The 27,925-nt window shown below is 40.2% G+C and overlaps 2 protein-coding genes across 3 annotated transcripts; both read right to left on the bottom strand.

The window, feature by feature from the left end:
• Window positions 1-12,302: 12,302 nt before the first annotated feature.
• txnl4a (thioredoxin-like 4A) lies at window positions 12,303-14,949 on the bottom strand. Of its 2 annotated transcripts, none has more exons than XM_088010113.1 (4): window positions 14,792-14,949; window positions 14,408-14,606; window positions 12,918-13,021; window positions 12,303-12,793 (listed from the first exon to the last, which is right to left on the bottom strand). In XM_088010113.1, exons 2-4 carry the CDS (start codon window positions 14,558-14,560, stop codon window positions 12,622-12,624), a joined length of 429 nt encoding a protein of 142 aa, XP_087866239.1. In that variant the 5' UTR covers window positions 14,561-14,606; window positions 14,792-14,949; the 3' UTR covers window positions 12,303-12,621. The 2 variants fall into 2 exon arrangements, with proteins under 2 accessions (XP_087866239.1, XP_014865156.1); XM_015009670.2 differs by having other exon boundaries at window positions 14,408-14,586.
• Window positions 14,950-16,276: 1,327 nt separating this feature from the next.
• LOC106931511 (E3 ubiquitin-protein ligase znrf2) lies at window positions 16,277-27,415 on the bottom strand. The gene is made up of 4 exons (XM_015009668.2): window positions 26,609-27,415; window positions 21,756-21,851; window positions 18,625-18,730; window positions 16,277-17,266 (listed from the first exon to the last, which is right to left on the bottom strand). Exons 1-4 carry the CDS (start codon window positions 26,925-26,927, stop codon window positions 17,209-17,211), a joined length of 579 nt encoding a protein of 192 aa, XP_014865154.1. The 5' UTR covers window positions 26,928-27,415; the 3' UTR covers window positions 16,277-17,208.
• Window positions 27,416-27,925: the final 510 nt, after the last annotated feature.

Here is a 27,925-nt window from a genome sequence, read left to right as displayed (position 1 = left end):
GCTGCTCTATGAGAAATAGAACACTGTGTCCCCCTCCCTCTACCCCTCTCCTCCTACCTCGCTCGCTCACAAAGACCCCCAATACACACACACACACACACGCGCACACACACACACGCACACACACACACACACACACACACATCTAGCGTGTCCTCACCCCCTCCCCTTTTGACTAACATCTCCCACTAGCCTGCTGGCAGTGAGACTCTGTGTGCCCTGACTTACATATATCTGTGTGCATATGCATTCAGGGTCGCATTGTGTTTGATATTGTTTCAGCGGCAGAGTGACTTTTTCTGTCCGCACAGTGTGAAAGTGAATCATGGCAGGGCAGGGATGTGCATCGGCATATTTTTTGCAAAGTGTGTGGGTGATTGTTGAGCATCATTTGCTACTGTGCTGTTAAGGGGAAGGAAATGTTATGGCTTTTTATGTTCTGTGGTTATCAGAGGTGTAGGTGTGTGTATTTACTTGTTAGACTGAACTCGGAAGAGTAACGCTGTGAAAAGAGAAACGGTACTTTACACAACTTTGCTCCTGATGCGCCTATGCTTGGTTTTGTGTGCATCTGTACTCATCTTGCCATGCATTGCTAAAGGATCCATAACCTTTGAACGTTTCCCTTGTTAGTCAGTTTTGGAAAGTGTCGAATGCATCTGCAGTCACACTGCTTTACTGTGATACCCCTAAATGAAATCAAGAGTGATTGATGGCCTCTAGCAGTCAGCTAATGTGAATATAGTTTAATGTCAGTATAAATAAAACTTTTCATCAAAGGCCTCGGAGGTTTGTCATTAGTGGACAAAAAGCATCACGCACTCCACATGGAGGTGGGAGCTTCATGTTGTGGGGAATCCTTTCTGATTGATGTTCACTCTGAGCTTCAAGTTTTGCAAAGAAGAAAGGCAAATATTTCGGTCTCTAGATGTGCAAAAGACTTGCACCTCACCAGTGCCTGAGGTAGGGTCAACAAAGTGCACAATCATTTATCACTTCTTCCACTTCAAAATGTGCACAACTTTGTGATGGTCTATAGCATAAAAACCCAACAAAATAGACTGAACTTTGTGTTTATAACATTTCAAAGGGTTTGGATACTTCATGAACATGAAATTGTCCGTGAGGGACACCTACTTTGGGGTCGAAGCCTGGACAAAAGGGCAACATTAAATGAGCCATGCCTGAATTGTCACTTTATCTGTGTTAGTATGTGTTTGGGGGAACAGAGAGCCTATTGTCTAGAGGTCTTCTGCCCAGTCCAACGCTTGTGGTAGCCCAGCCGGGGGATGGGGACATAGTAGAGGAGCTGAAGACCAAATGTTACTGTGCAATGCTTCACCATAGTTTATTACGGTGCCACAGCTGGGGTTACAAAGACGTGGTGCCCTTTTATGGTCAGGTCATGGGAGTGACTCTTGGGGCAGTCCAGTTGATGAAGTCTTCCCACTGTGGTGATTGTTAATATTTGAATAGGCTGATGGGTAAAAGAGGACACCATCTTGCTGTCAGATGCCGGATGACTTTAAAGAGGCATCCACTTTTGCTTTAAGCTTAAAGACAAAGCTAGAACTTCGTCAGAGCTCAGTGCTCATGACTGTTTTCTTGTGAACCATTAGCACACTTACCAAACTAAGACACTGTCTTATAAAGCATTTTTACTTTTTGTTATTGTTAAGAATCAAAAAGGTCAATGTCTTTCATTGGGATTTTATGTGATAGATGTGGCCTCATCTAATGTGAGCTTCTTCTTCTACGTGTCTATCCCCAACATGGCTTGTAACAAATTTCTTCTGGCTGTCTTTTAATAGCTCTCTTGACAAAATGTGGGAGAGGCACTGTACAAAAGATGTCGCTTATTAATTAAGTCAGACCTGCTGAAGCCTGACATAGGCGTAAGAGTTAAATGTAGAACAGAGGGACAGTCAGATGTCCAACTTCACTCTCAGCTCTTCCTGTTTTTGTGGTTGTGTCTGAGAAGTGGACTTTCTGACTGATACTTTCACATCACCAAACAGTGTCCAACATTGCTCAACCAAGAGCACATAAGCAGCTTGTAATCTCACGCAAGCCTTAGAAAAGTTTCTGTCTTACTTCATCCTTATTTTACACCAGCACTCACATCAACACTTTGTACACAAAAGATGGGAGGAAATCACGTGCTGGTCTTTGACATTTTCACAAATAATTTGATGTATTCTAGCCAGTTAACATCACTCTGGTAAAACAATAGGAAAAGACGAGTTAGCAATTGGCTAAACAGCAGACGGCTCTTCGGCTTCTGGGAGTACTTTCCAAAATGTAAGAATGAGACAGTTTAATTGGGGTGCTTTGCTAATTTAATGGGAAATAGAGTTCATAAGGTGTTTAGACAACAGAACATTCACAGTTTCACAGTTTCTCGCCAAGCAGCACCACCCCCAACACAACCACAACACCAAGCAGATGTTCTCGAGAAGAAAAGAGAGGTTGGGGGCAGTTTCGCCTGTTGTGTGCTAATAAACGTCTTTGATGTGATAGTGTGTGTGTGTGTGTGTGTGTGTGTGTGTGTGTGTGTGTGTGTGTGTGTGTGTGTGTGTGTGTGTGTGTGTGTGTGTGTGTGTGTGTGTGTGTGTGTGGGGTGGGGGTTTTGGGGCTTGACCAAGTACCTTGTGTTGAATCATCCTGAATGTGGTTGACAGATACATTGCTCAGATGTCACCGGCTGAGAATACTCTTGAGTGGAGTCATCCCACTGTGTTTGTTTTCATGTTATGAAAAATAAAAATCAGAGAGGTCCTCTTGGAAAGGTTTTGTCCAAAAAGCAGTCATCAGAAGTACTCTTTCAGAGTTTAGAAGTGGTTTTATGGATATGGATTTAAATTACACCCAAGTCTAAGCCATTGGACCCAATCTCAATAACCCACAACACAAGTATTTCGACTGAGCCCAGCCAAGCTGAGGCTAGAACACCAAGGCAATCACTGGTGAAGTTAGCCCATTCTTTCTAATCTGAACAAGGTTCACCAGTTTTCTGTGGTTTTGCTTCATTCCGGTCCCCGAGTCTTAGCTGCTTTCACATTTTCTGCCTTTTTCAGGTCAAGGATCATTCTCTGCCTCAAGAATGATCTTGAATAAGATCATTCTTGTTCAAGAATATCTGGTCATAGGGAATGTTAGAATAAAACCAGAGGGACCAGGTGACATACTTACTGAAGTAGTGCTGGAATAGTTTAAGAGGTGTGCATGCTCTGTGGAGCTGAGGCATCTCCATGATGCTATTGAAACAAACATGTTTGTGCATGTGGTTGTGCAAACCCCCTCCTGAGAAATATTATTATGACCTAATGTGGGCACATTGTTCTGCAAGATAACAGCTCTGCTCCAAACCAACCCAAAACGGATAAATTGCTCGTATCCAAGGTTACCGCTCAGATGAGAAAGTCAATTTGCATAAGCTTCTGGGGAAAGTTTGCCTACAAAGACAACTACTGTACACAGTTCTTTGGGAAGTAAACCTGAGATAATGACTGCCAAACCCGTCTAATGGGAGGAAGATTTTCAAAATGTGGTCTATTAATAGCCGTAGTCAGTGTGTCGTTAAATTCACATCTGTTGTGGTTTATGTTACCTTGTCAATAGTCAGGTGCAAAAAAGAGGTCAAGATAATTTTTGAGAGCCATATAGAAATATAGAAAAGTGTAGCTGAATTATTAATACCTGCACAGTATTGTGAACTAGTGTAAGGTAGAGAACCTTGTGTTATTTATACAGTGTCTATGATTTGTTTAGGTCCATCTCCTCGGGCTGGTGTCCATTTTGTGAAAAGCAGAGACTTGTCGGTGGTGTTTGTGTGTCTCCTTAATGAGCCCAGTCATGCTTTATGAATTATGAAGAGATGTCAGGTGCAGTTGTTACTACTAGGACAAAAGACTGAGAGGACAAAAGAGCTGACCAAAGTTTTGGTTAGCACTTTGTTTTAGCAATCTATTTAGTACAAGATGAATGCTTACCACAGACAAGAATGCTGAAGCACTGTAAAACCAAGAATTTACAGTGCTTTCCTCCTCAAAACTTTAAGTAGAGGTGAAGCAGTTCTCTCAGGACTAATTGGCATCCTCCATATGTGCAGAAATAGACTTTTACAGTCGGTACTGTGGAGAGGAAAAGGACATTGTGAAACATCCAATCATTCACAAACTATACCTGTAATGAGCCGGGTGCCTGCCTCAGGTGGAGAATAGAAGAGACATAGGGTACTCTCTGATCATGTGATAGACACACATTTAGTGTTGATTTAGATTGGCCCATCAACTTAATATTTCTATTTCTGGAACCACAGATGAACAACAAAATCATGAGCGACTACAGACATTAAGGCACAGGGCTGAGATTGTAACTGGGAGCATTTCTGCTGCAAGGAAACTGATCTAACATCAGTTATACCTTGCAGCTCTCATAGTAAACCAGATATATTTTTAATAAAAAGCTTCTCTGTAACTGTAGTAAAGATAAATAAAGGTAATTTCTATTATCCACACCTAGTTGCGGGTCATTGAGGAAGGTAACGCATCCAACTGTACATCTTGGATATACGTACTCTTTGTAAAGACTTTTTTAAATGGTCTTTGGTAGTGCCTTTATGAAAGGAAGCCAGTGGCTGGTACATAGTGGTTTGCTCTTTTGTTTTGACTGCGGGTAATGTCAAAGTAAAACCACATTCTGTGCCTTTTTCAGGAAGCCAGTAAACGTGAAAGACCCAAGTACTGAAACTTGTTCTCAATGGGCAGACGCTGAAACAAGCAAAATCTAACATGCTTAAAGAAGTATGATGTATCCATCTCTAACATCCTGTAGTTAGAAAATATCCTAAGTTTCCTTGCCCTCCGTTACCTACAGGTTAGATGTCTTCAGTGAGGATGCTACAGGTACATCCTGTAGCATCCTCACTGGATGCTACAGGATGATACAAATAACACTTTTGTATCTTGCAAAAGTGTTATTTAACAATCGGAAGCGTAAATGTTTTTTTGGGGGGACTGGACTACATGGACCATCCTCAACACTTTTCAGATAGACAGAAAACATCTGTATCAGTTTTCAAGAGTTGTCACATATTTTCAGGTCAAAACTTTGACTGAGCCATTGTAAATACGTTGTAAAAACCGTTCCATTGTTGCTCCAGCTTTATGTTCAGAGAACTTTGTTCTGTTGGAAAGTGAACATCAACCCAATTTCAAGTTTTCTGTAATACTGTGTATGTAGGAACTTTTTCAGGCTGGCGATGTATTTAGATCCATTCATTGTAACCATCAACTGTGTGTTTGCAGTACTCTCATACGAAGCAATAATGTTGCAAATATACTTTTACTATCACGCTACAGATTATTTTTTGAGGGATATGTAAGTACTACATGCTTTTTAAAATGCGTTGTATGTATATTGTGCATTAAAACATAACAGCGTTGGGGTCTTTGCTTCTAAAAGGTTTCTTTAAGATGTTTTCTATAACGATGATGAGGTGTTGGCCTTTTCCTATAAAACATCCTCTTTGTTCTCAGGAGTCAATCCAGCCAAACACATATTTCCTTCTCACACTGCAGTCCATCAGCTATATCATTTCTTCTCCTTCTTCTTCTTCATCACGTCTTGTTTTCTTCCTGCTTGAGCCACTGTCCCCCTACCTGCCTGCCTGAGGAGGCATGGCCCCCTCTCTCTGCCTCTGTCAATGTGTTTTGCCCTTATAAGGAGAGAGTACAGACAGACTGTACTAACGGCGCGAGCTCGGTAGGGGTGTTGCAGGGTCGGGGAGACCACATCGACAGGAACGGCAGGGTGAAGTGGGAGGAAGAGTGGGGGGAAAGGGCAGAGAGGAGAGATGAGCAACCTCTTTTCAGTCAGCAGATGCCCCCCTTTAACAAAGACTATGTAGGGACCTGAGATGATGAGAAGCAGGTGGATACATTTGACATAATGTAACGTTGAGAACTTAAGAGACCGAATACCTCTCACAAATACCAAATACACCACACTGGAAACATAAATTCAAATGCCGTTGGTGTTCATACTGAGCTCAGCAGCTGCCCACATGCTCATCTGCATACACAAAGCCTAACGTTCGGTTGGTGAGACTCATGAAGTGAGAGTGTGGGATTCGGTGCGGAGGGTTTTACAGTGCGTTGTGACCAGCGTTGTGAGAAAATCTAATCTCAGTATGAATCTACGTGTTCACTGAAGGTCTTGGGAGGTTTGTTTGGGAACTTTAGGGAACAAAAAGCATCACGAAGACCAAAAAGAATACAGCAGCCAGGTCAGGGAGCAGCGGTTTAAGATGAGAAAGAGAACTGAATTTCAAACCAGTCGCTCTGTCATCCCCACCTAAAATCCACACATAAAAGTCCACCTCTCTGACACAGAGAGGGTTAATCAGAGAAGTACACAGGGCTATGGTGACTGTGGAGAAAACTAGATCTTCACATTACTGGTGAGGCACGGTGGTGGGAGTATCATGGGGTGGAGATACTTCCATGGTTTATTGCAGAGGGTCTTGTATCCTGTTTTTATATTGCTGTGTTAGGTGTTTTGTTTTTTTAACTAACTTGTATTAGGACAAAAGAAGAAATTTGTGCTGACGAAGGAGACTTATAGTCATATATTCTAATTTATTGATTATGACTGTATGCATTTTGTATTTTTTTTTAAAGTTTATTAGTTTAAACTGCTTGCAAAACACCACATTACAAAATTAAGATCATTTTAAAAAAAGATACTGGTGAATCAGATGTGATAAGGTTTGGATTGTCACTTCAAACTGGAACCAAGATTCCAAGTACAAACCATGTCCGTCTACATGTTTCAAACATATTTCATAAGTAATAAAAAAATAAAACAAAATGCAGTTTTCCTCTTCTACATTCATGAGAGTCTGTGCACACTGGCTGTGTTGGTTCAGCTGCAGCATTTCTCAGCATCACACCTTCCCTGCAGTGGGAGGGCCGTCCCGCCTGGGAGTACAGGACAGGTGCTAATTGGCTCTGAAGCATCTGAATGGAGGAGCCGAACCTCAGATGTAGCTGAGTGCGAGGTGCTAGGGGCCCCTCATGTGACGTGTGTTTGTACGGCACGTCGGTAAGCCCCCCCCTCCTTGCCTCAGCCTCCCCACTGAGTTCTGGTGACTCTCTCGGCGGACCCTCAGCTTCCACTGCTCATGGAGGAATGGCATCGTTTTTCTTGGGGGGGGGATTATGTGGGAATGCAAATCCGTTTAGTCACAAATCCCCAAGAAAGACTCAAAAATTGGTGGAGGGGGGTGGGCAGGGTGTGAAAACAAACATACCACCCAGCTGGTAAGTTTGTCAGCATGTATGGAGGAGGAGGAGGAGTGGTTTAAAAGCAGAGGGTTTGTGTGTGTGTTTGGTTCAGGATATTATCAGCCTCAAACATCCCTGCTTGCTCATCTCTGCCAGCCTGTAGGCAACGGTTTGTTTACTCTGATTTCTTCACTCAAACCCACCCTGCAGTCAACGAGTCCGTCATCGAATCCCGAGATCGTCTCCATTCAGAAGAGATTCGGCGATAAGCTCCACGTTAAAACTGAGCCACCTCCTCCTATCTCATCCCTAAATCTATTAGCTGACATTCGCCTTGAAGTAATTAGAAAGCCAAGAGACAGGAACGAGGTTTGATGTCGCTCCCGGCGGAGTGGGTTACGTAAAGAGGCTGTGATGTAACTCACAAGAAGAGTTGAAGTTTACTGGACGAGGAGGAAGTTAAAGGCCGTGCAGGAATGAGGTCAGCACTTCACAGTGACAGTAGCGCCTCCGACAGGATCTCTGTGCAGAGATACAAGAACAGAGAAGAAAAAGTGCAAGAAGCAGCAGTTTACTGTAAATATCCTATGTCACATTCTGTCTGCCCAACCCCTGAAAAGCTTAAAAATAAACTTCTTACTGACCACTTATGAGGCTGTGCCTGAGGTTTCCCTCTGTGACCCTTGGATTGATCATGTCAGACCCCAACTCTCATTCAAGAATGATACAAATTTGGCCCTTCCACCAGATGCAGATAGAGAACTATTATTTCTAATCAGGATAAAATTATCAACTTTTTTTTTTTTTTTTTTTTTTACAATGGAAAATCTAAAGTACAACACAAAGTATTCATGTTTTTATAACCAAGATTTTACAATAAGTAGAGTCAGCGCTATCCGGAGACTTTTATAAGAATAGCTGACTTTGCCGCAACCAAATTAGCTTTATTTTAACTTATTAAACTTATTTTAATTGATTAAAACTGTTCTTACAGCTGAAAATAGATTAGCTCAATCGAGTCCAAAATATTTTCAAAAACTTTTAGTACAGCAAATGTGCAAAATCCTTCATATGTTTTGGATCTACAATGAATAAGATCCCTTTCTGCCCCCACTCCCCCCCAAAAAATGCAGTAAAATAAATAAATTAAAAAAAATATTACTTGATTTTAGTTATTTTTATTTCCAAGTACTTTGTACTCGACAATTTTGGTCCAGTCAAAGTCCAGAGCTAAATCAGAGTTGCTGTTAATAGAAGTTGTCCATTCATTCTTTGTTTGAGCTACTCAGGCTAAAACTTCACTCGCGTCTTACAACTAAAATTTCAATAAAATACAGTGAACTTTGTGGCTATAATGTGATTAAATGTGAAAAAGTTGAAGGGGCTTCACAAAAACAACCCAGTGGAAGGTCAGTGAAACAACACCAGGCCTTGTGAGCCTCCATATTTGCCATTAAAGAGTGCCTCCCTCCTCATCTGATTGAAAATAGAAGCCGTCTGTCTGTTGAATTTAGCACTGAGAATGTTTCTATAGGACTTTAAAAGCCTGTAATCCACTTTATGAGCGCAACGTCGTCCTCATTACTTAAAACTCTCAGCGGAACACCGAGTCGGGTCACATGCCTCACAGAATCTCACCCCGCTTGCTTTCACATACGGAGCATTTCAGCGTACTTTAATGGCCTCTTCTAGATGCGCCAGATGACCCATAGCTTCAGGGTGTTCTGCGTCGCTCCATCTAAGTTATTTATAACTAACAGACAGTGTGTGTGTGTGCGTGTGTTTGGGACGCAGCATCTACTTCCACTTTCTCTCATTCACCTCATTGGGCACGTACCAGGAAAAGTGTTGGTCTGTGTCCCATTTGAGCTAAAACACCAAACTACTGCAGTGGATGGATGGGATAATGTGTCGTCAAAGCGTCCTCACATGCATGGGTAGCAACCGTATGCATAAAGAAAATCATGGCTCATTAAGTAAAATGTTATATTTAATCTGTCTTCGTCTTCAATCTGAAAGAGATTCTCAGGGAGCCCAGAATGCAAACTTGGTGACAATTATGAAAATGTATTTATCAGAATCATGTATCAGGATGATTCTTGGTCACACTTGATTGTTAGCATGGCGTCATAATCGTGTGCCCTTCTGCGACCAGTTTCTTAGAAATCTCTCAGTATTTGTTCACTGCAAGTTGCCGTGTCCAGCTGACGCTGTATGCGCTCTTCCCACATAATTAATAAAGAGGTTTGAACTTCAAGGTTTGACGGTACAATTATCAATATTCAGTTTGCTACCTCACCAACTCTCATTGTGGATTGAAAATGGTGGTTGAGATGCTGACAGGCCAATCAACAACATCTCAACTTGTGCATAATACTTGGCTAGGTCCGGCTTGTACAAACCCTGAGGTGGTTCCAAAAAACAAGGAAGAACTGCGTCGGATCTGCAAATGGAGAAGAATCTGGCCCGGTCTGACTGGGGCATAACCGATTAAAGCCTCATCCCTGGAGACATAGTCTGATAAAAACCAGCCACTTGCTCTATATTTTGATTCACGCAGAAGGTCTGGACCCTCAGATTTTGAGAAATTATTGCTTCGGTGGACTCTGTTGAAGTTTTAAATTTTACCCAATTGCTAACGTTTGGGCGCCAGTCCGACGCTTTGAAACTTACCGGAAACAGCCTGCCGACGCAGATTGAAAGTGCTTGTTCTCTTCCTCCCCTGCCATTGCTAAAACTACAGGCAGACTACAACTCTAAAACGATGCAGAAAATCAACGACATTGTTCACAACTTTTTCTGTTTGCCGATTGGCCCAGTTCAAATTCTACCAGAGAAATCCACTTTAATGTATGTTAAGAACAGAGCGAGCAAACAGTTGCTGGGTAGAAACAAAATGGCAAAGCTTTGTTTGTGTATGTATCCGTGTGAGTGCCAGTATGGAAGTCGGCAGGGAGGTAAGGGGGGTAGGGTGTCCCAGAAACTGGCAAATGTCCTGTTCCCTTCCCCCGCCGCTTGCTGGGTATCCACATGGATAGTGACAGACCTGGAAAGCAAGAGACACACAGGGGATGGCAGGATGCCAGCGTGTCTTCCCCCTGGCGTCCGGATCATCCCCCCCTCATTCAAACACTATCAGTTTAAACCAGATTACGGATTAAACGGCTTTACAGCATGAGCGTGCATATTCCCCATATAGTCCATAAGAAAAGCTGCTTCTTCTTCTTCTGTCTGAATGTCTTTACCCCTCTCTGTGTTTTACTGTACATCCCACCTCACCTCTTCTCACGTCTAGACCGGAGTTAGTCACCATCCCTTAGTCGTCTGGACTTGCTTCCCCTGAGGTTGAGCTGATTAACTCTAATAGGGAATAACAATGCATGATAATGTGAATTATAATGGACCAATGGCGGCGGCCTTTTGCCCCATGCTCCATATGAAAACAGCGGCTCTGGAATAGTGTACATGAGCCCTGCAGGGACGGGCCAGACAAAGAAGAAGCCATGCCAGACTCCGGGTTAATGTAACTGGAAAGGATGCGGGACGCCTGGAGGGCGGTGTTGTGGGCCCTCAACATGGCGTACACACAGACAACGAGCTTGTTTTCTACTACAGACATGTTTCTGACGGTCAGAGTGCAGACTTTAGAGCAATCAGGTCATGTTGTAGCCGCCGCTGTCTCTTGGTGCATCTACAGCCAAGTTATTCAAAGTTTTTGCAGCAGCCAGAACAGTTGGTTGCCTCTTCTTCTCTGCTCAAACACTGTTCAGTTGCCAGCTGGTAAGCAGCCACCTCAGCACCTCGTCATTGAGGCCATTGGTCAGTGTACATTGTCTAAGCCTCAAAGTGAAGACGCAAGCAGTGACCTTTACATATCTTGTTCCTCCTAATTTGTCTGAGGGAGGAGCTACGGGTATTTTCTCTAGTTGTTTCTCATGGTGTAGAAGACAGACTTAATTTCTGTAACTTAGGTTACGAGAAAAGTGTTTTAAGCATAAATGGGGAAGGTCTTACATCTTCCAAAAGATTCCAAGTAACCCCTGTAAACGAACCTGGAATGGTGAAGTATAAAAAGAGAATCTTTCAAAAATCGAAATTGGAAGAAAGAGACTTCAAAGAAAACCAGAAATCATCTTAGATCAAGAAAAGCCAGATTGGATCATTCATCAACATTAAGTGACCGTGTTAGATCAAAGCAACAGACTATTCGGTACTCTGGTTCCATCTAGTGGTGATTTTTGGAGCACATGCTTCAAAGCTCCTAGATAGTTCTGTTGAGATAAATTTGTAAAAGGTACCATGGTTGTGCTCAGATAAATGCATTGAAATATGTGTTTTAATAATGTAAAGGCAATAGAAGCTATTAGTTCTAAAAATTATTTTCTATATTTTAATGCAATATCTGCTTTCTGAAAACAGAAAGAAACTGGCAACACTAGTGATACTTTTTTATTTAGTCGTTTTATATCACAAGGCTGAAAACTATTAGAAAGTTTTATATTTTTATGGAAATTTATGCAGGCAATTTAATACATGGTCATATAATTCAGTACACCAATATCTCTGTGTTACATATTCTCATAATTGTCTAGTGTAACATTTAAAATTTTTTGAGAAATTGAACTTTGGCATTATCTCTGATAGAAATGTATCATTGTGTGTAATGAAGCTATACAAGTTAGATTTTCAAAATAAAAAATAGAAATAAATAAATTTTAGAAATAAGATTTACCTGTGAAACAATACAAAAAATAATTTCCCAGAAATTCTTTGACTGCAAGAATTTGACTTTATTTAACATAAAGTCAAAGTTAGTAGTATGAAGGCAGTATGTGCATGATTGTATCCTTTTAAGTCACATCTGTCTATTTTTCTTTAATTAGTATAACTTTAAATGTTATAAAAACTGAAGACCTGCTCTGAAACCCTTTCCATTTGCTTCTTTTACATCACATTTCATTCTGCATACTGCAGTTTTAAACTCATTTCAATAAAATAAAAATCAAGACAGTGTTTTAAAGTAGAAATTCATATTTATTACAACAGTCAAGTAAGAGGCCAAATACAATGTGTCTGATCTGTTTTACTCTTATTTCACAGAAATAAGATTTCGAAAAACACAGGACACACCAATATTCATGAAATGGTGAAAAACATGAAACACAAACAGTAACAAGACCCCAGATGAGGATCCTCTCCTCCTTCATCGACAAAGCAAAAATAAATCAATTTTGTTTTGCTTTCCGTTACTTACTGTCTCTCGGTTGCCAAACTATCAAATGGGAAAGGCAAACACTGAACAAATGAGGCAGGCAAAGGAAAAAAAATAAAATCAATATCTGTATTTAGTGGAATAATCCTTAGGAGACACCACTAAGCCTCTTCCTTTCCGCGCTCCTCGGTACACTGTTTCAACAATGTCTATCATCTCCTGCTTGTCCTCTATGATCCAGTTAATCTTGTTGTTGTTACCGGTGCCCAGATCAATCATGATGTGTTTGTTCCTGGGAAACAGAAACGTCATTGTTTAACACCAGGAGATGGAAGCTGTGTCAGTGGTTGCTGCGCACCGTCAACCGTCCATTCAACCTTCCCATCACGAACACTCACACTCGGAGAATGACTTACCTGAAGAAGAACATGACGGTGCAGGGGTCGTACAACTCGTACATTTTGTTGAAATCGGGCACTTCTGTAATGTCCACGAGGTAAATGACCGCAAAGTTTTTGACCTGGCCGAAAGAAAGGAACGTTGATAGCAAACTGTGTCCAACAAAACCAGCAGAACGGTAAAAAAAAGACAAGTTATAAAGTAAAAGTTAACTATCACAGTGTTAAAAAACTAGGGGTGAACTGACAAGTCTGTCCGAATTTCCTTAATTTTGGGAGATCGGAAAAAACTTGAGAAACTGATCCTATCTTACTCTGCAAAGATCTTTAGCAACTTCAGTGATCAACTGGAAAACTGCAAGCTAATAAAAACTCAGTAAAGAGTTTTGTAAAAGTTTAAAATAGCAACAAAATCTTACAAGTTTGCCCATTAAAACTAAATACAAAGGAACAAACATACACTATTCAATAAATGCTTGAATCAAATGGATGAAGGTCCTTACATCTGGTTGTACACAAACCTAAATATTTCCACCTGAGGTGTAAAAACAACCAGAGATCCTTATTCACTATTCTCAAACAGCCCTGAGAACCAAATGCTCTAAATGTGCAAATGCTTATAATTTATATATTTGAGAAATGTGGTGCAATTAATCAGCAAAGGTCAATTTTACAGAGTAGTGGGTCTAGGGAATGAGTCAATAAGAGTTTTACCCTTCCTCCAAGACTTCATACGACACATAGTATGTCATATGTTCAGCTTGTTTCCTTTGAGGCCACACACGTATTAATTATGCAGAAATGTATTGGCTCCTTTGGCTGAAAAACTTCCTGAAAGCTTGAGTTGTGAAAAAACAATTTGCTCATTTGGCTTGAAGCAAAAATTGTTTACTTCAGATTTCAATCATAGAATCTCATTAAAAAACTGATAACTTTTACTCTTACAAAGCACAGGAATCCTCAAACAACAAATTTTTCTGTTTTCTTCTTTAGAAATCTTATGTGAAAAATATATTCTAACATTTATCTATTAAATGCAACACTTTTAAATGTTTAGCCTGGTCTCTAATCAAAGATTGATGGTTTTGTGTATCTAATCTTCCCTTTAGTTTCTTTAAATAGAGATTGATACGTTGTGTGCGAACGGTACTTATAAACAAACCAGTTTACAAATTAAATGACTAGAAAATGGCCACAAAACACTGACTGGTGTATCTCCAATAAGCTGTTAACTACATGATGACTACCAGTTATTAATCAGAAGCACGTAAGAAACAGCGACCTCTGCTGGCGTTACTGTGTCTCGTAACAAAAAACGTCTAAATGTAGCAATAACTGAAATGTTTCACATAAATATGTGTAGTTCGATGAACAGCGGATTTGACCTGACAACACGAAGTTAAACCCGTTTCAAAAACCAATAAACCAGCAGGTTATTCTAGGGAGCAAACTTTGGATGCTGCTCCGACGTGACGTTGATGGCAAAGACGTCAACAAACTAATCAAACCTTTTCAGCGATGCTGTAAAGAACTTCGTCCATCTTCATGCACGTTGGGTCCCAGTCGTGTCCGAAGCGGATGACCAGGACTCGGTCCTCCTCAGATAGGATGGCTTGGTCCACCTGCCAGCCATTGTGGAGATGTGGCAACATGTACGACATCTTGATCCAAGAAAGTGATTTCCAACCTGCAGGTCATTACATCCGACTTTTAAGGTTGAAGGAGAGACAGACGGTCATGAAACAAACATAATGCACTGGTCTGAGTAGTGAAACACAAGGCAGCTAAACGTAGCTAGCGCTGGGTAATGTTAGCTGAGGAAAAATCTGGAAGAAACAGAAAAGAAACCCCAAAGGAAGCACAACCCTGACCAAATTAATAGAAAAACTCACCTTAAATTAACAAGTGAGTGTTACGTATCGAAATAAACGCCTAACTACCAAGTAAAGTAATACAGTAATATTAAAAAAAGAAGCTATTTGTTGTTGAATGTTGCCTATCTTGGACGTCTCGTCGCGTCAAACAAACGTCCCAGTAAGAGCGATGACGTCATCAAACTAGCGACAAGGTAGCGTCTATGGCCGCGATGTATGTACGGCAACTATTTTTGAACCTTTCAAACTCTGAAAAGGTTTTAGTAAACAGTTTTTTTATTGTTCGTATTAAAACCTTTTAAATAACAGTTGTAGAACAGTTTTTTTTTTAAATTGATGTTAAAGGGGCAATGTTTCAGAAACTTACAAATTGTAAAAAGCCAACACTGGCGTAGAAAAAAAAACAATATTGATTGGCTGTAATATTTTTTTTTGGCAAATTTTCAAATTATACATAAATCACTAAAGTCTAATGTAAGGCAAACTGTAAAGAACAAGATAAAACCCATCTTTGCGTATTTAAAAAACAGCAGAGAAATATATTTAAAAATTGGGGAATAAAACCAATTTACAATATAAAAAAAATTAAGGTTTAAAAAAATTTAAAGTCAGCTTTTATTAGCAATAAAAGGAACACTTTTTTTGGTCAAATCCAACATTGGTAACACTTTATTTGAAGGGGGTTGAATAAGACTGACATGACACTGTCATAAACACCTGTCGTGAACATGAATAAGCCTCCATCAATATTTATAACTGTTGTCATAAAGCGTCATTCGGTAAATTATGACACTTTTAATACAAAGTTGACATTATTCAAAATGTCTTTGTTATGACAACTTGACATTAACCAATAAATCATTACTGTTATAAATTTGTTATAAAAGTATTACTGATTGCACTTTAAAAATGAGGTAACTTTATGTTAATAAAGGTAAAGTTTAAACAGTAATGATTTATTGGTTAATGTCAAGTTGTCATAACAAAGACATGTTGAATAATGTCAACTTTGTATTAAGTGTCATGATTTACCAAATGACGCTTTATGACAACAGTCATAAATATTCATGAAGACTTATTCATGTTCATGACAGGTGTTATGTTTATGAAAGTGTCATGACAGTCTTATTCAGCCCCCTTCAAATAAAGTGTTACCCCAACATTTAATTGAAACAATCTCTTTTTGGTGAGAGTAGGGGAAAATTGAAGGGCATTTTTTAATTTTAAATAAAATCACTGGTGGCATAATTATTTAATCATATTTAAATGTCCTGATACTTCTTACATTTCCTAATAATATGGACTATAAAAAGGCTAAGACAGGCGCAATAGATCTTCCACCATACTTTAAATTTTTTGTTGTGAGATTACGTGTTAATCATTTTTACATCTTATCAGGCAGTGGTGCCAGGAAATTTGTCTGTGCCAATATGTTGTAGCATCTAAATTACTTGACCCCGTTTGAAATCTTCTCTCCAAAGACAAAGAACATTCACTCCTGCATTCTTTTTTAATCAAGGGCTTATTTTATTCAACGCATATGGTACACGGAAACCTAAAACAGTTCTTTCACCAGAAAAAAGACACAAACATAAAAACATTTATTGTTGTGCGATTCATTACAGTACAAACAGGAGAGAACGACAGACAACAGACAGGCTCAAAGGTTAAAGAAAACTTTCCAGTCTATGACATAGCAGCACATTACGGCACTCCTCAGAGCGAGTATAAATCACCATTAGATATGTCTGAACCTTTCTTTAGCTTCAACACTACAACTACACAGTCACATCACTGTGCTACCCAAATGGTCACATGATTAATGGAGCTCAACAATCTCATGTTAGACAATTTGGTTTAGGAGACATGATTGTTTAACAAAGGACACCGGTAGCCAATTTGAAGAAAAAAAAAAAAAAAAAAAAAACTAAATAAAAATTGGACCTACTCACTGACTAGCATCAACACAGCAATCAATCCCTTAAAGCATATATACGCTTCGCTTGAAATTCTGTTTGGCTAATTTTCATATTGCACAACATCAACATTCTGCCACTAAGCCGAAACCTCCTTCCACCCCGTTGGATAGACAGGTCCACCGCCGCGAAGCCGCACCCTGACCCACATAACTGTCTGGATCAGAACTCAGCTTCCACTTCAGGCCGACAGATGGCGATTAGGAAAATTCACGGAAATCGGAGAGGAGAAGAAGAAGACGTCTCCGGTTTTGGCTCTTGCAACATCGCAGCATAGTAGCATCCAAAGTCCATCGGTGTTCGGTGAGGCAATAAGAGGAATCCTGCGTGTCGTAACGTCCCGCAGACCCTGAGGAAAAGTGTGCCGTTTCACTGGACCAGGCAGCTGTTGGGATAAGGTCAGGGTGCACAGTCAGCCTCGGCGATGAACTGCTGAATGAAGCTGCGTTTCTGCAGCTCCTAGTCGGTGGGATGCTCCGGACAGGAGCGATTCACCTGAAACCACTCATCTATGCACCTGGAAAAAAAACACAATGCAAAAAAACAAGAGGTAATTAATATCTTGTATCTAATGAAAAATAAAAGTTAGAATTACAAACTGACCCATTCCTTTTGTTTTAAGAATCTCTTTACATGGACACTAAACTGGTCCTGATCTCCTGAAAGGCCTTGCTAGCAGTTCAGTTTAGTCAGCTAATCAGCTAGCCTGAGTAATGCTTGGAAACATTCACCTGGAATGCCCTCCAGAGTCAAATTTACCGCTAGGAAATCGGGGGCGACTCCAACTATCGCCAGGTACAACTTGTAAAGCTGACTTTGAGTTTCAATATGGCCGCTCCACGCATCAACAGAAGTTACTTTACGAGACAGGCAGGTAGGAGTGCGTATAAAATAGATGTTACACGTAGCTTCTCCAGCTCTAAACTGAACATATTAAACCTTCTGTTTGCATATGGAAAATAAAAATGATGTTTGTAACAAGTACCACGAACAATGTCGGAAGTGCAGCCTTCTCTGACCAGGTAACTGGAGCACAGCATTAGCTACCAGTAAAGAACATTACTGACATGTCTCTTTTGGACACCCAGTCCTTACTACATGTGTTTGATACAGCAAGAAAAAATATTGTAGACACTATATGCTGCAATAAATCTTTACAACATTTCCACTTCCCTCATTCCATTTAACCTATTTTACTTTATCAATAGGTTTATCTTGTTCAGGTGGGACTACACTAGTTCATAAGGAGACTCTTACTTCAGAGGCTGATTCTGGATCTTGTGATTGAAAACTTCAGAGTAATTGCTTTGGTTGCTAGGGAATTATATCGTTGTCACTCCCATTATTTTATGATCCATCTCAGGATAAAAGATTAGAAAGATGATAAAACAGGTGGTCTGATTCGGATCACGAACCTGGAGGATCTCTAGAGCCACGCCTGGCTCCTTCTTTTTCTATTTTCCTCATAATTAGCAAATATTTTTGGGGCAGCTCATTCTCGTCCTACAACAGGAAGTGAAGACGGTACGGACCCAGACTCTGTTGGGTATCTGACGGTCAAATGTGAATCTTGAAAGGAGTCCAAATGTAAGGCGTCAATCGTTTATCAGTTTTAGAGAAAATCTTTGTGACTTTAATTAGATTCAGTCAGCAACTGATTTGCAGTATTGGTAAATGAGTAATATATTGAAAGGGTGTCTATATGGTGGATTGGAGTCTTGCTCCAGATAACTATGGCCTATCGCAAGGGTTGGCATACTAACAAGATGTCTAATTTCCCTTTGGGATTAAGAAAGTATTCTGAATTTGATTCAAGAGCAGAGGACCAGGCCTTCATTTTTCTAAAACCACTTCCACATATTTGAGTGTTTTTACCCTTTGTGGTAGATGCAGAGGCAGGGCAGCCTGGCAATGGTGTCTCCCTGCTCCAGATCATCTAAGCAGATCGTACATTCACCGGAGTCTCTCGATAGGATGTCCTCTGAGAAAGAGACAAAACGCGTAACCTGAGCACAGAGCCACACAATGCACCAAAAACTAAAATCAATTAATCAAGTACTTTGGATCATAAACACACACACACACACACACACACACACACACACACACACACACACACACACACACACACACACACACACACACACACACACACACACACACACACACACACAAAAAAAGCCTCTTGGTATTCACATTTTGTTTGTCTCCTTATAGAGGTTGTGAGCAGTTCCAGAAACAGCAAGGGAACAGATAAATGTCTCGGAATGGCCTAGTTCAAGTGCACATCTCGGATCAAATGAGACAGAATAAGCTTTAGATATTTTTGTTTCATGAAAACAAATCTGAGTTTTGGAGTTTAACTGCCATCAATCTTTTTTGTTTTTTAATACAATAAAAACTAATAATAATAATAATAATAATAAAAAGAGCAGCTCTTCTGAAAGAAATGAAGCCATAATTCAGTGTCCTGCTTTTTTCATGTTGTTACATTTTGTTTAAGGTAACAGAATTTTAAATGAAGGTCAATACAACACCCCGTATCTGATCGTTTTAAGGACTCTAACAGGTTCCATCATATACAAAATTTAGCTTTACTTCATATTGTAGTATTCTTCTTTTTTTTATTCTTAATTTTGTCAGTCAGCTTAAACGTAAAATATCCTCTTAACCTTTCCCGTCCTTTTTTTTCTCCTATTTATATACCAAAGCACACACCAACTAAACATATTGTAGTATTTTAAATATAAAAAATCTTCCATTCAGTTTTAAATTTAAATGCAACTGATTCTGTAAATAAGTTTGGGTTCATCTTTCTGAGAATACAAAAAAAGACAAGGTTTTCAAACTGCATGTGGGCTTTATGAGAGTGAAACAAAAGGCAGGCTCAATCAAAAAGTTATTGCGTATGAAGTCTAGCGCAGGTAAAGAATGAAGCTGCAGTTGTGCAGATCCTCCACATCTGCATGACCGCGATAAGTTGATTGACGCCGTTCAGCAGATGCTCCGGATTTGCACATTTATCAGCCACATGCACACCGCAGTGGGCGTGTGCGCGAATAAACAAATGTGGCGCCGCAAAACAAAAGAGGAATCCACACCCGCTGGCATTCAGGCAAACAGCGACGAGCTGACGAAAGAGGCCCGCACCTCGGGCTGCACAGGGCAACCGTCTGCTTCTGATGTTTTCTAAACGTCTTTCCTGTGCGTCGCTTCGTGCAGGTGCTGCTCGCACTGCTCTGACATGCAGCTGCTTCACGCGTTTGTATTAGTTTTCTCTTTCATCTCTTTCTTGTGGGTTGGCAAAACGCAAAGAGTAATATTTCTTAACGATTTTAATCATGTCAAGCCGCAAACGCAAAGCAATGTTTACCTGGAGTGAGATTGTCGTCCAATTTTGAGTGTTTCTAGATGTGCAAGTCAAAACGTAGCTTTTTCTGCTGTGTTTTTCCATGGACTGAGTTTGTATTGTGCAAATTCCACATATGCAGATGACGATCCGCTCTGGTCTTAAGGACCATTGATATCCTACAAAGGACTGATACAGAGTTCTGGCCTGCAAGAGCCCGAGGCCACAAACTGAGCTGCATGACAAAAATATCTTCAAAGAGAGAAAGGGAGTTGAGGGGGAAAGTTCTTTGTCGACAATCATGCACCCATCCAACTGTATGCGTCAACACTGGGTTGATTTTTTGCCTAAATGAAGCCGTGTTGTCTAGACACCAACTAAACAAAATTAGATTTCAGTTTTAGCTAGTGGCTACATTCAGAGACAGCCGGCTTTTAAGGGTCGACTAGTGCATTCTGGGACTTCTCCAACTGAGTCTGTGAATTTTTGGCAGTGCTTTGCATTCATGATGCATTTGGGGGGCTGAAGGTGAGTGTCTTTGGAAATTCACATAAAAATATTTCTATGAGTAACATGCCAGTGAGCACTAGGCAGTGTAATACCCAGTGGAGGGGACACTTCTGCTAACCCGCAGCTAGTTTTCTGTTTAGCGCTTTTGCTAGCTTAAAAAACGTTTAGCGTGTTTAGCTTCCCCTAAAAGAATAAATTGTTTTAGTTTGCTGTTCTTTAACAGCTGGCCGACACCAGTGTTAAAGTTTTGGTCATTGAAGTGTTAAGAATACTTCAAACAGTGAGACGACATCGATATTAATGCTCATGTTTTCAAAAGAGAACAAGATATAAACACAAATACAATATCTATGGGCTTTATAGAAAGTACTACTATAGCATCGAAATTAAATTGGTACTCAAGGGTTTTAGTCTTATAAGGGCAGATATGATTTGAAATTAGCGCTTTAGCATTTATTGATAATTACTGGTTTAGGGTTAGTGCAGCTAACCTTTTAGCTAGCGGTAATTTGACCGGATAATCAGAACGATTGCTTTATGGGCCTCTAATGGTAACTACAAAAATACAGCTGCTATTCCCCATAGCCAAAGCATTGATATCATACAAACAGTATGCTTCTTTATTGTTTTTGCAACCACCTTCTGCTTTTTTTATAGTTCCCTACAGCCTGGGTTTCCCAATGTTCCCTCTAGTTGTTGTTTTTGATACTTTAGTACAAACATGAACAACTACAGCAAATCGAAGTTGGATCTTCACGGGTCTGAGGTTGGGGAGTAAAAGTATGTCTGACTGCCTTATCGGTTATTGTGGGTTCAGAACTGCTCCAGCACACTTGAATCAAATGAATGGCTCCTTATCAGGCCTCAGCAGAACTCGATAACATGGTCAGGATGTAATTCAACCACTTGATTAGCTCGCACTGGTTATGCAAGCTAATCATAAGTAATCAGTTTCTTCAAATGTTGAACAAAACATTCTGATGCCGTTGAAGAAAACTCAAACACTGATTAAAATTAAAGTCAGCTTACATGTTGTTCTGTCTCTCTAAAGCAGAAAGGAGAAGATAAAGAAAACTCATCACATCTGCTGTATCATAACAGAAAACAACTTTCAGAACCGCTTCCCTCCCCCCGCGCCAGAACGTACTGTTGTAGATAAGGCGTGTTTTGCTGAAGCACACGAGCAGGTGCTTCTCTATTTCATCTGCCGCCATAAACTTGGAGCAAACAGGACAGTGGAACCCTGAAAGTACAAAACACAAAAAACATTAGGACCCATAATCAACATTTAAAAAACCTTTAATAATCCCTAAGGGACATTCAAATGACGGCTGTGGGCAGGAACCGTCTCCAGCAGCAGTCTGTGTTACAGCACATCTTATTTATCATCTGGCTGAAGATGATATGTTGTTGCATGACAGTCTGCTAAGGAAGATGCTCAGGTTTGTAGTTCTATCTATAAATTGATGCGTAAGAGTTAGCATGTGTTAGATCTATGACTTGGACGATGAAATACATAAATATGCTTTAAAATAAAGTTATATTCTGGCTCTAGACTTGGGGACGCCGTCCACTGCTTCAAGTCTTTAGTAAGATTTCTTCCAAGATTATCCTCTGTTTTCATCCATCCGTCTTTCCGTCTACGTTTGCCTGCTATAATGGTAAACAATATTTAATGTGTTTTCCATTGACGCTAAAAAATACAAATGTGATCTCAACTGATCAGATCTTCTTCCACATCTACCAATACTACAGCTACTACTGATAATAATAATAATAATACTTTACTTGTTTAGTACTTTTTTAAACAAATGTAACAAAGTGGAAAAAAGTATTATATCAACATCATAAACGACACAAAAAGTACAACAAATCAATTAAAATACGTAGTAACGTTAGACAAAATTACATTTTGTGAGCTGTCCGAAGTTTGTTTTCTTATCGAACTTCTATCCAATTTTATTTACAAGTTTTCAATTATGCCAGAGGTTCCCAAACTGTGGGGCGCGACCCCTAGGGGGGGTGCCATCCCATTGCAGGGGGGGCGCGGGAAGCCGTCTGGATGAAAAAAAACAAACAAAAGATGAACGCTGTATGCGCTGGGTTTTTACCTTAGAATGGCCAACTCTCTGTCATTCCTATGTCAATTTGATACAGTAGGAGCTCCCACACTTCCCATATCTGTGTCCTCTGTCACTTTTATCAGCAGTTAAAACTGTTAAATCTGTTGTTAACATGTCGTAACCTGTTTTTCCGAGCCACCTTTAAATGCAACATGAGCACTACGACACTTGCACTGGGTTTACACCTGTGAGGCAGTGAAGGAGACCTGCTGCTGCTGTGCAGAGCTACGTAGGTTTGTGTTAGAATCATGGCAGCAAACCAGCAAAAAGCAAAGAACTTTTCACAGTTTTTCCCCCAAACTAACAGACTGAGTTGAGTAAAGTTGTTGGATGCAGGTAATGTTACCTAAAAGATGACTAGCTAATATCAATACACCACCTTAAGCTTAAGAAGTAGCCTGTAGGCTACTGGTGTTGTTGTCTATGTTCAGCTACGTACATTCATTTTGCCCCCAAAAAAGTCGATCCCCCCTCCCCCCTCACACACGTCGTTCAACCAGACAGCTATTTGTAATCCCTTGGGGGGGCCCAGAAAATGTTTGGAAACCACTGAATTATGCTATGTGCTGCTTTTTTCCACATAAAACCACAAACTTTCTTTTTTTAGAAGAAAGTTTGTGGTTTTAATGTAGCAGTTTTAATGTGCCAGTTGAAAAGTTGCTTTTGCAAGTTACTGTACGGGACATATCAGATATCATTTTGCATCTTCCATGTTCTGCTCCAAGCAAAGATTAAACCCAGAGCTGCTCAACCTGAGACAGACTGGCCTCTTTTTAGAAGAAGAAATGCAGAGTTTGTTCTGCCATCACTGCGCCTGGCGTCTACCTCATGTGTGTGTCATGTGTTTATAAGGGACTCCGTAAAGTCAGCGTGAGGCCCGTTAAGTCACATGGTTCTCATCGGTGGGGCAAAGGTTACAAATGAGTTTATCAGTGATTAGACTTCCTCATTACCTCTACCAGTAACTTCAGACTAAAAAAAACGTGGGGAGTGAGACAGAGATCAGTTGGATTTTTATGGATGTCGTTTATAAAAGCATAGCACCGTTTCCTCTTTCAGCCCCATGACCATTACAGAACGAGCTCCCTCGCCTCCCCCCCCCCCCCCCCCGCTCCCTGCTTTGTTGTGCTCGGATCTGGAGACTCCCACTGGTTCAGGAGAAACAGCTAAACCTGCCGATTCAGGAAGTTTGAGTGCATCCTGCGAGTTTCACTCCGCGTTTGTGTGTGTCCGTGTCAGGCAATGTGTAACCAGCAGGAAGCGCTTATCTGTTGACCTACATAGTCCTCTCTTCCCTCTCAGAGCAAAAAAAAAAAAAAAAAAAGCGCAGCCCTGTTTTGCACAACAGAGGAGAAGCAGAAGAAGGAAGACAAAGGGCAACGCGGCGCAGCAGCAGCAGAGCCACCTGTGGCTGCGATAAATGTGCAGGAGGGCTAAACAAAGGGTTCAGTCATCATACGGCTTTTAAACGGATCCAGGTATCGAATGTCAAATGGAAAAATACCAAGCAGTCGGGACTGCAACCGTAACATCTAATGATTATGAGTAAGAGGTCACAAGATAGCGAGTCCATGAGATGAAGAGAAGATTTTTAGCCATGTTTTGGGGTAAACAAAGACTCTGTCAATCACGTTTTAACAACAGTGCAGAATTATTTGGTCCAGACCAAATCCGGGGTCCCGAAGACTTCACAAAGAGAGAAAAATGAATAAATAAATAAATAAATAAATAAATAAATAATAATAATAATAATAATAATAATAAAACAACATGGAGTTTGAAGTAAAAAAAAGTTAGTTTTAAATTTGCAAAAAAGCAACATGCATGAAATTTTTTTTTCTTTTAACCAGATTACCAGAAAACATAAGATTTCAATGACATAAAAAAGTTTCACTAGTTTAGGAAACTATATCTATAAATAATTTTATATAGACAAAAAAAGATCTCACTCTTAACTTATTTAAAATAGAAGCTACAGTTTGACTCACTGGGATGTAGGTCAATGTTTCCTCCAACAACAACAAAAAAAACCCTGCTATTTAGCAAAGCTTAGGAAATTTTTTCACACAAATCTGCTTTTGAGTTAAAGGTGGTTAACCTTTGAGGTACTACCTACTATGGAAATAATATGAATGCAAAAAAGGTAATTAAATAAAATATTTTGTGTAGTACCTTAAATTTTCCCTTTGAAAATTTTTCCCCTTTATTTTTTTTCCATGGCTAGTGCCTGGTAATAAAATGACCTCAGTATTTGAATAAGGAATAAATTAAAATACCAATTTAATAGTTCTAGCAATCCGCATGAGAAACGATATGTGGTTAACCAGGAAGTACGTGGGCTTCACAAAAAGCCACAAAAACAGCCAATCACAGGGGAGATGTTGGCCGTTTCCCAGAAGAAGAATCAATGCTAATATCAGTAGTATGGTCAGGTGGTTTAAAAAAAATGGAAAAAAAGAAAAAGAACGTGGTTCAGTTTTTCTCCGATCAAATATAAGCCAATTTCAGATTTCTACCACAAACAGATCCAGCAACACAACGAGCCTTACAGTATTTTCATAAATTGAGTTAAAAACTGCTTTTTACTCCAGTGTTTTGCAATTTTTGAAACACATTCTCATCAGTTGAGTTTCTCTATTTTAGTTTCTTTTTTATTTTTTGTTTGGATCAAAACATATGTTATCTTGTAATTTTAGGAGAACCAATTTCTTTCATTTTGGACGATAGGCCAAAATAAATCTAATGTTCATCTGCAACGGGCTGGAAATCAACTGCTGTCTCTTTGCTGTGAAACAGGCTGATTGATAGACTCCGCCCACCACGTGTGCAGTCAACAATAGTCGCCCCACTGCTGCTAACTTCGCAACTTTGTCTCTACATTTAGCAGTTTTCAAGACAAAAACAAAGAGTGTGTTGATCAAAATCAGAATTGTCAGTTTAGACTTCTTAAAAATTGGTGATCGGTCGAAAGATTGCGATTGGTATGGCCCCAAGTTGTCATAGTTACCAAACATTTTCTATACATTGTGTAAAGCCCAGCCTGATCTTGGGCTCATCAAACTGATGAGTACTTCTTCAATATGTTCTAAGCAAGTATTGATGAACATTATTATGTCAACAGAACAACTCAAGATTGAAAGAACTACTTCCTAATATTTTTCCCCCCCAAAAAAGTAAGCTAAACCATATACATATAAAACAAGCTTAAACTATTCACCAACATGTCTGAATGTGTTCTTAAGACTGGATTCACTTTGACTAAAAAAAGTATGTCATTTTAATATCCCAAAGTTTCTGGGCGTGAGATCTTATTACATCAACAGTCCCAAAGGGTACAAAATGGGCAGATTTTCCTATGGTTTAAAATTATTTTAATGTGACGCTAGAGTGACTAAACACAGCACCGCCCCCCCCCCCCCACCTGTTGCATTCCTCTGCAGGTCAGCTGGCTGAAACAAAGTTAGCCCTTTTCTCTCCCTTAACAGAAAGTCAAATTCAGCAGTTTGGAAATATTTGAGTGAGAAACTAATGAAGCGTCACGGATCACTAATGATACTCAAAGGACTTTGTTTAAAATCTTTAATCTCATGTTGACCACCAGAGTGTCAAAACATCTGATATAATGTGTTGAGCAAATTATAAAGACAGGAAGTAGATGCAGTTCTACTCCGTGAAAAAAAAAAACAAAAAAAAAAAAAACAGCAGTATTGTGAGGTACGGTTGCTCAAAGTACAGATTAGAGTGAAAAAGGTCAAATAACGGACGTAAAACGATGCACCAGATATAGATTCAGTTCCCCTATGTAAGTTAGATTCCCTCTATGTCTTCCAGAGATTGTTTTTGTTATGATTGTGCAATCTGTGCTCGGGGACCTTACCTCCCAGCAGGCGAGGGGACAGGTGAGACGGTAAGGACCCTATGAACAGCCGGTGAGCCTCTGGGGGCAGCTGCCCCTCATCCCCGTCTGGGCCATCCAGACCCTGATTGTGTGACCCCGACCTTCTGCCGGTCGGGATCCTCATCCCGGAGTTGGTGGGCCCTCCGCCCGTGTACCGGATCCGCGGGCCGTCGGGTCCGTTTGTGTACCTAAACCCCGTGATCCCGTCCGCCGCGGCTGAGTTTCCAGACGGGAGGTCTGAGCTGGAGTAAGCCCGAGTTCTGCTGTCAAAAGCGGGGCTGCTCTGCTTGGCCCCCATGCCGGTCTCTTTTTACAGGTTTTGCTGCTGTTGTTATTGTTGTTTTGCGCTGGAAAGTTTGGCGTATTTCAGCCGCGACACATGTCCACGGTGAGTTCAGAAGAGCTGACACTAACAAAGGAAATAAGAGACACGCTGGAGCAGGGCGAGACCGTCGAGGTGATCCAACATCTCAGGAGTTTTTCCTACGGTGCGCTCCGTGCGTCAAGTGCGTATTCTCAGCACACTAAACTTGATATTCAATTATTCTGTTTTTCTCCTCCGTTAACGGAACCCTTCCCCTTTTTTCAACAAAGAAATGAAGAAGGAAAGAAAAAAAAAACTCTAATGAGCCCCACGCCTCCACTCCCTGCGCCGCAGCCGAACGCAGGAACGCAAATGTTTGCGTAAAGCTCGTCTGGTCCAAGTTTGTTTTTGAGCTCAACAGCGGCCGTGGGGAAGGAAAAATAAAAGCAGGGATTGCCCTCCTCCTCCCCCACCTTCTGTGGCGGGGCGCTTAAGTCAAGCGAACTTATAGAAGTCAAATAAACAAGGTCCCCCTTTCAAAATAAAAGCGTAAAATATGGAAACGTGAACAGTAAAGAGAAGACTTGGAAGTTTAGGTCTCTTATCCTGGCAACATTTTCTCTCTGGAGTTCTGGACCACTGCCGTTCCTCCAGATGTTAATATTTAGTTAGCAAGCTAAATATTTAGCCTCAAACTAGATATTTAGCTTGAAACTAAATATTTAGTCAACAAGCTATTATTTACTTCAAATTAAATTTAGTTTACTTTAAATATTTTTGCTTCAAACTAAACTTAGTTTAAAGCTAAATAATAGCTTGCTGAATAAATATTTCCCTTGAACCAAAATATTTAATCTGCTAACTAAAAGCTAGAAATTTAGCTTGGTAACTAAATATTTTCAAGCTAAGTTGGAGGATAAATATTTACCTTGTCTAAATATTTAATTTTGAAATAATTGGAAATAAATTGCTAACTAAATATTTAGTTTGAA

The sequence above is a fragment of the Poecilia mexicana genome, unplaced genomic scaffold (assembly GCF_051168715.1).
Source record: "Poecilia mexicana isolate PSO_F unplaced genomic scaffold, ASM5116871v1 scaffold_11, whole genome shotgun sequence".
In the NCBI taxonomy this organism is placed as follows: Eukaryota; Metazoa; Chordata; class Actinopteri; order Cyprinodontiformes; family Poeciliidae; genus Poecilia; species Poecilia mexicana.
The sequence above is the reverse complement of the archived record's forward strand: the minus strand, read 5'-3'. Positions and strand labels throughout refer to the sequence as shown.